The 12,402-nt window shown below is 33.2% G+C and overlaps 1 protein-coding gene across 1 annotated transcript; it reads right to left on the bottom strand.

Annotated features, from left to right (window-relative positions):
* Nucleotides 1–5,142: 5,142 nt before the first annotated feature.
* LOC114728576 (glyceraldehyde-3-phosphate dehydrogenase, cytosolic) lies at nt 5,143–8,683 on the bottom strand. Its single transcript, XM_028915484.1, has 12 exons — nt 8,597–8,683; nt 8,457–8,489; nt 8,259–8,359; nt 8,026–8,141; nt 7,813–7,912; nt 7,396–7,542; nt 7,227–7,287; nt 7,033–7,130; nt 6,074–6,216; nt 5,879–5,962; nt 5,693–5,782; nt 5,143–5,564 (listed from the first exon to the last, which is right to left on the bottom strand). Exons 1-12 carry the CDS (start codon nt 8,598–8,600, stop codon nt 5,519–5,521), a joined length of 1,023 nt encoding a protein of 340 aa, XP_028771317.1. The 5' UTR covers nt 8,601–8,683; the 3' UTR covers nt 5,143–5,518.
* Nucleotides 8,684–12,402: the final 3,719 nt, after the last annotated feature.

Below are 12,402 nucleotides of genomic sequence, written 5' to 3'. Positions count from 1 at the left end.
CCAACCTATAATAGATCCAACCACCCGAAGGTTGCCAGAGGTAGATCCGACGGTGTATTGCACTGGGAAGCTGAGATCTCCATGCACAACTCATATGCATCGGCAAACAGCGATGAACTTAGTTGCAAACGACAACACTAGCTCAGATAAGGTGAATGCAACTTGGACTTTCAATGAAGGAGTAGCCTTTAGCACGCCACGCACCCAACATGAGACCTCATGCCGGTGATGTGACGCAGCTCACGACGACTAGCAACGGAGCTTCTGGGAGGAGGTGACAAAGAATTGGGGATGGTAGAGGATGAGGTGGGTGATTGCTCTTGATAAAAAAAAAAAACAATTGAAGTCACAAGGAATAATAATGCCAAAAGGGAGGGAAAGAGAAAATAAAAAATTTCTGACACACTTAGAACAGTAATAAGCTCTTCAAGGTTGAAAATAAACTCTCTCCTCTGGCTTATTTTAAACGCACGGTTGGACAGCTTAAATTTTCATAAGCCCAATACAAGATAAGTCCTACCAAACAACACCAAAAAATATAATCAAGTTTATCTTCGTTTTAAATCACGATTGGGCCAGCAAATGCGGACCCAAACATGAGTTAGAGGATGGGGCGCGTCATGAGGAAACACGGAAGCGCGCGTGAGGGGCAATGTGGGCGAATGAGAGAAATCAGAAAAGCATATACCGGGTTGAAAATCCAGGAGGAGCAACAGGGTTTGGCGAAGAAGTTTGAAAGTTACGAGAGAGAAAAAGAACGAATTGGATTGTGATTATGGAACAATGCGTCCAGACGCAAGAAAGAAAGAAGGAAAGAAACGGGAAAAATTGCAATTATGTCATTAAATATCAAACTCAAAGGTTATAGAAGATTCTAATATGACAATGACATTTTAATTTCTTTTAAAAAATAAATTAATTGAAGAATTAGTACATCATTACGACATAAGCATTTTTTTTAATTGGGCAAAGTTGCATTTTCTTAATCAAATATTTAGATGAAAATCAAATCATAATTTTAAAAATAATTTTATGATGTATAAATTAAATATATAAAAAAATTGTGTCATAATTTAACCTACTACTCCTCAAACTGTTGGTTGAATCATACTCCAATTCTTTTATAGGGAAATCAAGTCTGCTGTCAAAAGACGGAGCTGTTTCTTTCTTTTGACTGTTCGAGTCTTTGACTCGTTTTCTAAGAAAAAGCAGAACTATTGTCAAAGGGTGCCTTTATGGATACCGCTTATGGAAGCTGCCGGAATTATGAAATCATCTTTGAAGGAATTGATCAAATTTGTAGCAGGTAAAATAAAACACAGATTACAACAGAATAATAAACTAAATTAAGGCTGCGTATTTCTAACAGCAAAATCAGCAGATTTAAATATATGTCGGGCGCGCGTGCGCGCACAGACATATATAGCCCGAAGACTTTAGTATTTTATGGTTAAGATTCAATTTTGAGCCGAAAATTTTTGTATAAGAGCGGTGCGCCTGTGGAAGTTTTGTTAAAATTAATATTGCCTCAAAAATATTTTTAAAAAAATGAGCAAATACATCTTAAGCAAGACTGGTAATATTTTTAACGGCTATTAGGAGAGACCTTGCTCATTTTTTAATACTTTCAGAGCTAAATTAATCTTTTAAAAAAAAAACTTATGGATATTCGGACTTCTTACATAAAAATTTTCCGGCAAAATTGAATTTTAATCCAATATCTTAATAATAATGAATAACACGCAATGCTAAAGTATCATTCAATCGGCCTTCATGCACCCACATGCTTAAATGTGCCATCACATGAGCGTGATGGTTGACATCACTCTTCATGCTTTATTAATTAATTGTGATGGTTACAATTTATAATTTATAATTTATAAATATAAGTGACGTAATAAGGTCAATTTACAGGTGCTTAGGAAAATGATGATGTAAGGTAATGTACAAATGTGCATGATGTTATCACCAAAAAAAAAATTACATGATGATGTAGAATTTGTAAATTGAGTTAATAAAATTAAAAATGCACCCAACTAGTTGGTTTGACAATAAAAAAAACAAATTGTTGAATCAGTCAATAGTTTGGCTTAAAATGAGTTAAGATGTAAATTTGCTCCAAAAGCTTTTATTTAAAAGCACTTGGCATCTAAATTTTTTTTTCCTGTGCAAATTTGCTTCTAAAGTTTAAAATGTTAATAGCCAACGTTAGTTTAAAATCATAGTAATATAGCCTCCTATTGCTAAAAATGTTAACAACCAACATTAGTTTTTTAATAGTAAGAAAAAATGTTACAATTTTAAACTTTTGAAGTAAATTTATTTCTGAAAAAATTTTAGATGCTTGGCGCTCTTGACTAAAAGTTTCTGTAAATTTCCTTAATAGCTCTTTAAATATGAGAAAAATAAAAAGAAAAAATGAGTTAAAATGCCAAATAGTAGTATTAATAAAACCGAAAGAGCTGCCAATCCAAACCACCTTTTTTGGTTAAAACTGGATGTGGCTGATCAGGAATACAAAGATCATTCTTCATTCGATATGAAAGTATAGCAAGAGAATCGGGGATCTTCAACAATACTGCTTCCAGTTTTAAATATAGAGTCAAGATACATTCAGCATTTCAAAGTATTTTTTTGGGTGCATCTAGCATCCTAAAATATTTTGTGATGCATTTAATACTCTGAAATATTCTTTTAAATGTGTCTAGCAACTTAAAATATTTTTTGGTACATCAAGCACCCTAAAGTATTTTTTTAGGTATGTTCAACATCTTAAAATATTTTTGGTAGATCCAGCACCAAGGCAAAAAAAAAAAAAAACCCTTTAAGGTGCTGAATGCTCCTGAAATGTATTTTAAGATGTTCAATGCACCATAAAATACTTTAGGGGATCAGATGCATCTCAGAAAATACTTAAAATGCTGGATGCACCTTAACCTTTTTAAATATAAATATATTCAATTTGATCCTAAATATAATATTTCAGTTCACTTTACTTCTCATATTTATTCATTTTTTAAAGTAGCCCTCATGATAATTGCACATATTAAAGAATTTTCATTCTAATTGATATGATTAACAAGTGTATTTCAGGAAAAGCAATACTCATTTATTACAAGTAAATATTTAGTGAACTTTCTTAATATTTACAAATTACTTATCTAACTTTTATATTAAGAACCAGATGTAGTATAACTTTTGATTCTTAATATAAGAACTAGAAAACTAATTTGAGGATATTAAGAAAATTAGTTATTAGTAGCATATATATGTATTGATTTTTCTAGAATAATTTTTTGAATGATGTGCATTGCAATTACTCCTTGACGAGGACTCCCTTACTATGTTCAAATAATATACAAGGATACTTTGAAGAATAAGTTATAAATTTGAGAGATAGATTAGACTAAAATTTTATATTTATAACTAAAATAATCCTCTTATTTAACTCTTACATTTAGTGCATGAGGTACCAATTTTTTTAAAATATTAGTAGGGTAACTAGTTCCTTAAATTATGTAGTAGATAGTAGGATTGAGCGAAAAACTCGGCAGTCCAAGTAACTCAGTCCGACAAAAATCAGTTTAATCATGAAATTAGACCAAACTGATTGGTCGGGCTGGATCGGATTTCAGACTAGGGACTCAAATCACTTAGTTTAGTCTGGCCCGAGTAACCTTTGTTTTATTATGCTTTATATTTTAGAGTTAGACAGTGCCGTTCCATACTGCACAAATCACACTCACTGGTCATAGTCGCTCATACCCTCACTCCCTCATTCAGAATTAGATCACTCTCTCTCACTTACTCTCTTGTTGAAGGCGAAGAAGAGGAGAGAAGCCCTAACCATAACGGCATGGCAGCCTCCCTCACTCACCGTCTCCCATGGTCGGCGTCGGCCTCCCTCACTCACCGTCTCACCCTCGTCGGTGTTGGCGTTGATCCCAACTCCCCCTGGTTTGGCGTTGATCCATGGGAGTGGTTGTGGCTCTGACTCTCCATCTTCATCCTCCCCTTTGTGGTCTTTTACGGCCCGACGTTTTCATCAGCCCAGACTTTAGCTTGATGCTAAACCCGGTCTGTTTTGGTCCATACACACCCTTAATAGATAAAATGTAAAATAACGGAAAACACAGTGCTACCTGACATGAATCACACCATTTACCGAACCTTCATGCAAATAGGCCCAAAGCACCCTTAGGAAGGTGACATCACGTGGTTATCCTTGGAATCCAAAATTTTTAGTCCTTCAATTTTCTTTACAACTCATGTATTCATATATTCTTTGGCCACCGAACATATAAAACTCTTAAAATGGTGCCTGGAAGTTATAGTATTATTTATCTAACGTTTACATGAACTAATTTTGCATTAATTTTTGTCATAAAATGGCTATATTGGGCATGCTGACCAGAGAAATATTAGGAAGAAAATGATCTTGACATCAATAACTACTTTACATTAGCAAATAACAATTTTTGTTATATTACCTTTGGTCTTTAATATAAAAATTAGATAACTAATTTAAAAATATTAAGAAACTTAGTTAAGTTAGTCATTTGTGACAAACATGTTTTGACTTTTCTAAATTATCATATTTAATCATGTGCTTTGGAATACATCTTAGTAGAACCTCTTCTAATCGATAGGGATATTTTTCCAAAAAATAGAAGACAAAGTTGATTAAGATCTTATACTACCTCTGATTTTAAATATAAGACCTGATTTGTAGTATAACATACGTGGTTTCACCCAATATGTTAGGCATGGAAAGTGAAGGCTCTATTCTCTGATGAAGGCATAAACCACAAAATTGAAATTGAATACTAATTACCACTCCCTCTTATTCAAAATATAAGCTAAACTTTGGAGGGATTTGGTTTTTTTTTTTATATAAAATAAAATTTACTTTTGTCTAAGTATTCAATGTGTTTTTTTTTTAATTTTACCACTCATATATTCTCTTTCGTCTTTAATTTATTTGTTGCATTTTTTACTTATTCTCTTCATTAATGAGGGCATATTTGAGGAAAAAAAATACATGCCTTACATTTATATTGTTTTAAACTAATTTTAACTAATTTTTTTAATAAATATAAATAAATAAAGTTTATCTTATTATTTGAACCGGCGATAGTATTAAACAAAAACAAAGATGTCAGAAACCCAATGTTACTTTTGTATAGTTTTCTTTCTTTCTTTCTTCCCCCCTGACAACGTAAGATCCGTTTCTCTTGAACAAGAGAAGGGAAAACCTATGTATGCCATCAGATGACTGGGCATTGTATAGTTTTCTCTCTTTCTTTTTCACCCTTGGACAACGTAAGATCCGTTTCTATTGAACAAGAGAAGGGAAAACCTATATATGCTATAAGATAACAGGGCACACTCGAAATAGATTGCTTTGTGCCTACACTAAGGACAGCACAAATGCTTATTCTGAAACACCCCAAATATTCGACACATCCTCCAGTGAGACAAAATTCAAATCCGGGTGATCCAATGCGCCTGGAAGGATTTAAGCAACAGATGCAATGTGGGCAATCAAATCAATCACACGGGTACTGCAAAAAGAGACAAACAAAAATTGTTGTGAATATCAAATCTGTGCAAATCTGAAGAAGGGTCAAAGGTAGCATAATACATTTCCTCGTCCAAGGACAGTGATGGCAATAAGGAATAGATAAATTACCTGTAACCCCATTCATTGTCATACCAAGCAACAAGCTTTACAAAGTTATCATTCAAAGCGATTCCAGCTTTGGCATCGAATATGCTTGACCTGCATCAATGGAACATCGTCATCTCTTCTTCAGTGTAACCCCACCTACTGGTCTGAAGATCCAAAGAATGATTCAAATATAATTAATAACATTACCTGTTGTCACCAATGAAGTCAGTAGACACAACATCATCTTCAGTGTATCCCAAGATTCCCTTCAGGTTACCCTCTGATTCCTCTCTGGGTGTTTTCAACAACAGAAAATGTTTAGGATGGAAACATTTCTAGATGCATCATATGCGACAATCATTTAAGTAAATAAAAGGTAGGCTTCAAATTTTAAGAACTTACTTGATGGCAGCTTTGATCTGCTCATAGGTTGCTTTTTTCTCTAGCCTGACAGTAAGGTCAACAACTGAGACATCAACTATAGGGACTCGGAAAGACATTCCTGTCAATTTGCCATTCAGCTGGGGCAGAACTTTTCCAACAGCCTATGCATCATTCAGATTTTGAGAATTCATTAGTGAGAATCACTTGCTGCATTCAAACAAATTAGCTGTATCTGACAAGTATAATTTTCAAGAAACAACAAACCAGATTGAACACTAAATCGATTGAGATAATGGTTCAAGGACTAGTGGGTCGGATTGGGTTCAAACCAGTTAGATTAAAATAATAGAATTTAATTCAAAATAACAAAATATTACAACGTTAATAATCACTAATAGCAAAATATAAGGAAATACAACAATAATTTGATTGTAATAATAACAAAATACAATAACATTGAAATAATAGAATTTAATTCAAACCAGTCACATTAAAATAATAGAATTTAATTCAAAATAACAAAATATTACAACATTAATAATCACTAATAGCAAAATATAAGGAAATACAGCAATAATTTGATTGTAATAATAACAAAATACAATAACATTGAGAATTTTGATCTTTATGATTCCCCAATAACTAAAATTAATAATCATTGATACCAAAACTATCATTAAAATTCATTCAAATATATAGTGATTGAAATATTAGGAGTTGAATAAGAAAAAATAGGACTAATAGTAAAATAATCATTCAAACCGATTCATCATCGGTTTACAACAGTTTTTGTCGGTTCGCACTGGTTTACACCAGGTTAATTTCGTTTCATTGCTTAAACCGAACTAGAACACTGGTCAGTTTATTGATTTTCTGATTGAATTGGCCGGTTCGGTCCTTTTTTTTTTTAACTAATAATTTTTTTTCCTAAGCTACAAGAATGGCAACAAGCATAACTTTTGTTCATGGCTATGTACCTTAGCAGCTCCGGTGCTGCTGGGAATTATGTTAAAGGAAGCAGCTCGTCCACCCCTCCAGTCCTTGTTTGATGGACCATCAACAGTCTTCTGAGTGGCTGAATGACAAACAGACAGACCGACCTTTGATTAACATCTTAAAGTGATATAAACATGAAAGCAACTCAGCTATCATATTTTGTTGAATAACTCACCAGTGATGGCATGGACAGCGGTCATGAGACCCTCCACAATTCCAAACTTATCATTGATAACCTGCCATGAAATTCAAACTGTTAAGAAAAAGGACAAGCGTATAAAGTTTCATAGTATTGGCAAGTTATTGGCAGACATAAAGATGTCAGAAGGATTCAGAAGGAAAACCTTGGCGAGGGTAGCAACGCAGTTGGTAGTACAGCTAGCATTGGAAACAATGTTAAGCTCTGGCTTGTATTCCTTCTCGTTAACTCCGATAACAAACATGGGCGCATCTTTGCTTGGGCCAGAAATGACAACCTTCTTAGCACCACCCTAATCACCACCACAATCCAAAATCAAATCCCTATTAGATCTTGAGAACGGGAGATCAGACTTCAGATTTGAGAATAACATTCAACATCAGGGAAAAAGTGTCCTTATTGAAGGAAACAGGGACAGAAAAATAGTTTTAGCAGATTACTCAGATCAAAGCCAGACAAGCTTAAGGGAAAAAACTTCAAGACAGAGCCGATGCATTACCAGAAGCCAAGAATGCAACCAATAATTCAACACAAACAGTTAGAAATAGTGATCGTGGCAAACCTTCAAGTGGGCAGCAGCCTTTTCCTTATCTGTGAAGACACCAGTTGACTCAACAACATATTCAGCACCGGCCTCAGCCCATGGGATCTCCTCAGGGTTCCTAGTATTACACAATCAATAACAAGTAAGAAAACAGCGAAGAATCATACAGGCAAAGAGCATCGAATTCTCTGGTTCTCTGTGTCTCGCACACGAACAACTCAACTACATTACCTGAGTCCGAAAACAGTGACGGGCTTCTCTCCAAAGAGAAGGGTCTTAGAGTCCTTCACTTTAATATCAAAGTGCTTCCAAGCGCCATGAACAGAATCATACTTAAACATGTACGTCTGTGAGAGCAATCACATAAACAAGGTACATTGTGAGCAAAAACCAGGATCACATAAATGCGAACTTCAAATTTCCTTCAACAATAAGATCAAAGAATCAATAGAGAAAAGCAATACCATGTATTCAGTGCTGATGAAAGGATCGTTGACTGCAACGAGCTCAATATCGTCTCTTTGAAGAGCCACCCTGGCCACCAATCGGCCAATCCTTCCAAATCCTACAAAAACACATCACATTCCAGAAAAGCGTCAAAAAAAAAAAAGCACGGAAACCTCACAAAAAACATATTTATGACATGAAAGAACACCAATTACCATTGATTCCGATCTTGATCTTCTTGTCTGATGCTGCTCAGCAAGTCAACACAAACAGATAAGTTCACATAACAACTAATATACCAACATTGAGAAGAAGCAAACCAATGAAACAAAGATTAAAAAATTTCATATCATACCCATGAGAACACTACTGGATGTGAAAAACGGCGCTCAAAGAGAGACTGAGAGTAGATTTGAGATGAGGCTTTAGGAGTGATTTAGCATGGAATGGAAGCGGAAATGGGAGGGATTATTTATGCTCTGCTTGGATTGAGTGAAAATGGGAGAGGAAGGAAAAGTGGGATAGAAAATGGGAGAGGAATGGACTTTTTCCCTTGCTTGGATGAGAAAGAAAATAGGAGAGAAAAGAAAAGTGGGGAGAAAAATATGGTGGGTCCCATACCCCATTTTCCTCTCAAAATTTCTCTCCACAAGTGGAGAGATTTTCACCGCTTCAGTTCATTTCCACATTGCCCCTCCCGCCAAGCTCGCATCGTTCGTCTTCTCTCTCCTGTGCCAAAAAGCTCTCACCGCCGCTGCTCCAGTAATCACATTCATCCAGTCGGCTGCATCTTCCCCCCCCCCAACTTTTTTTTTAAAACTCTCAGGGGTAATTTCTCATGTTATTATGATCTTTAATTTTATTTGATTTTTATCATTTTATTAAAATATTACATAATGTATGAGTTATTTATTTCCTTTTATTTTAATTAAGTTCAAAAATTATTTCCTTTTTATTTTTACATAGAAAAATAATTTTTTGCTAAATTATTTAGTTTCTTGCCAATTAATTATAATAAGGGCATTTTAGTCATTCTGATATTTATACATTTTATTTCCTTTCTGTTTTCTCTGACTCATCCAAGCAGGAAGAGTGATAATATTTTCCTTTCAGTTTTCTCTTCTCTTCATTTTCTTTCCTCTCATTTTCTTTCCTCCCAACTTTTCTTCTCATCCAAGCGGGGGTTAAAGGGAAGGTTAGAACAAAATGGTTGCGAGTCACGTGACCAGATTTTTCTTGGGGAAAAAGAAAGAGACTTCGGGCGGCCGATTACGTTCAAACCCAGCATTAACCGCTGATACAATTAGAACTGTTAACCAACAAAAATTGGTCAAATTAGTAAGTAATCGGCTCGTAATCTTAGATATAAGGATCTTATTGGTGGGTGATCTGTAAGTGTTTCTATAAGCACTCTTTGAGTCCGGAGGTATGATCTGATCTGATGAGTTTTTGTTACCTAATTCACCTAAATTTTTTTGTATACCCGAAAAAATAAAACTGTTAAGGGAGGCTACGTGACGCGTTGGATTGGCGTTTGGATTCAGCTCCCGAGCCTTTTTAAGAAGTAGAGGGTGGCGCGCGTCAGAGAAAGATCGAGGTGCGCGTGGGGGACAATGCAGGGATGAGAGAAAAGCATATACCAGCGGGTTTAAATACTGGAGGCGCAACAGGATTTGGCTACGAAGTTTGAAAGTTACGAGAGAAAAAGAATGAATTGGATTGTGATTATGGAATAATGCGTCCAGGCGCAAAGAAGGAAAGAAATAAATAACATGACGGTATGTTAAAAAATTAAAAAGACATAAAGATATTTTTTTTACAAAAAAAAAAACACAGGGAGAAGAAATATCGTTCATGCTGGGGCCTTTGGTCGTAGAAGCTCTTAGATGGTCCGTTTAGATGGTCCGTTCCCCAAAACAGAAGCTAATTGAATTTAGGCCGATGGAGCGACTTGCATGTGATTATTGACGGTATGTTTCAAATTAAAAAGACCCATATCATGCTGGGGCCTTTGGTCGTAGAAGCTCTTAAGTTCCCCAAAACAGAAGCTAATTGAATTTAGGCCGATGGAGCGACTTGCATGTGATTATTCTCATAACCCAATCAAGATTTAAATATTCATAGTTACTGTCCAATAATGACTCTATCAAAATTGCTTGCAATGAGAAGATTATTGTACCTAGCAAAAAAAAAAAGATTATTCTAAAAAAAACCGCATTCAAAAAGTCAGAATTCAAATTAGTAATGCTTAATATTTAAAAAAATTAAATAAAAAAACAAGTTATTGGTCGTAATTACACTTTATAATATCGTCATTCATATTTTCTGACAAAATAGTGTTTGAAGTAAATATTATTTCTTTGACATTTTAAACTATTAACGATAACATAATTAGCCATTAATATTCTTATTTTTATAAAAGACATATACATAATATTTTAAATATTAAGTTATAAAATATTTTTCATTAATAATCAAATAATCATAAATAGTACAAAATATAGATAATTCAAATATTTTTTTTATGGTTTTACCATACCTGCAAAGATATTATTTTCATACACCCCATATAAATAGTAAATATGTAACAAAAAACCATTTTATATGATATATCCAAAAAATAATTAAGAAAATAAAAAATAATATTGAATTTTTATTGAAAATTACAATTTGTGAACAGCTAAAAATTTCATAAATGTCATTGAAAATTATCTTTCTAGTCACTTTTGTTTGGTATACCTTTCTATAATTTGGTAAAAGAAAATTTGGCATCTCGAATCAAACGTTGTGAAAGATTCTAATATGACAATGATATTTTAATTTCTTAAAAAAAAAAAGGAATGACTATATCATTACAACATAAGCATTTTTTTATTGGGCAAAGTTACATTTTTTAATTAAGTGTTTAGATTGAAACTAAATAATAATCTTAAAAATAATTTTACGGTTTGAACACAGCTTTCAGAACCCCCGGTTTTCAGACTGTCGGTTGAATCATGTTCCAATTCTTTTATTCGAAATCACGTTTGCCGTCAAAAGATGCAGCTATTTTCTTCTTTTGACTTTTTGGGTCTTTGACCCGTCTTCTATGAAAAAGCAAATTATTGTCAAAGGGTGTTTGGTTGATATTGCTCATGGAAGCTGCTAGAATTATGAAATCATCTTTAGAGGAACTGATCAAATTTGTATGAGATAAAATAAAACACAGATTACAACAGAATAATAAACTAAATTAAGGGTTTGGATCAGCGATTGAAGAAGTAGTTTATTAAAAAAGTAATTTTTAGAAAAGTGAAATTGGGTAAAAACTAAATTGGATAAGCTGAATTGTGTTTGGATTGGAGTTCAGAAAAGCTAATTTGCAAAAGTAAGATTAATAAAAAGTTGTTTGAATTATAATTGAGTAAAAGTAAGTTTAGTTGTAAAATGACTAAAATGTGTATGAGTTTTAATAAATAACGAAACATGATTAAAAAAAATGATTTCACATAATACAATAAAATTAAAATAATTTAATATGAAGAAGTCAAATTTAATGAGTGAATTAAATTTTAAAACTTTAGATAAATCATAAAAATATTTTAAATATAAAGTGAAACATGAAAAACTAAAAGTATAGTTCTAGGAGCATATTTAAAAATAAAAATATATTTCTAATTTATTTATTACTTTCAACTAATTTTAACTGATTTTTTATTATCTACAAATTAATTATTCGATGCTTATAATAAGAACCAAAGGAGGTAATAAATTTCTTAATTTTCTCTCTCTCTATATTTCAAAAGTTATAAGTCATAAGCTGTTAATTTTAGCTTATAGCTTATTGTAACTTTTCATACAAAAATCAAATTGTCTAATTGCTCAACCAAACAGTATCAGAATTTGCAATTAGGTTTTTCAGGCTTATAAGCTGTTTATTGATCTTGAAACACCGAGCCAAACAGGTTCTAAGACCGCGTACTTTCTAACAGCAAACGTCAGCAGATTTGTGGTTAAGATTCAATTTTGAGCCGATTTTTTTTTTTTTCACAAGAGCGATGCATATGTGAAAGTTTTTTTTAACATCAATATTACCTCAAAAATATTAAAAAACGAGCAAATTCATCTTAACCAATTAAAAATTAACGTTGATTGATAATATTTTTAATGGCTATTAGAAGT

This window comes from Neltuma alba, unplaced genomic scaffold, assembly GCF_004799145.2.
Source record: "Neltuma alba isolate B1F8T4 unplaced genomic scaffold, ASM479914v2 tig00012557_pilon, whole genome shotgun sequence".
In the NCBI taxonomy this organism is placed as follows: domain Eukaryota; kingdom Viridiplantae; phylum Streptophyta; class Magnoliopsida; order Fabales; family Fabaceae; genus Neltuma; species Neltuma alba.
The sequence above is the reverse complement of the archived record's forward strand: the minus strand, read 5'-3'. Positions and strand labels throughout refer to the sequence as shown.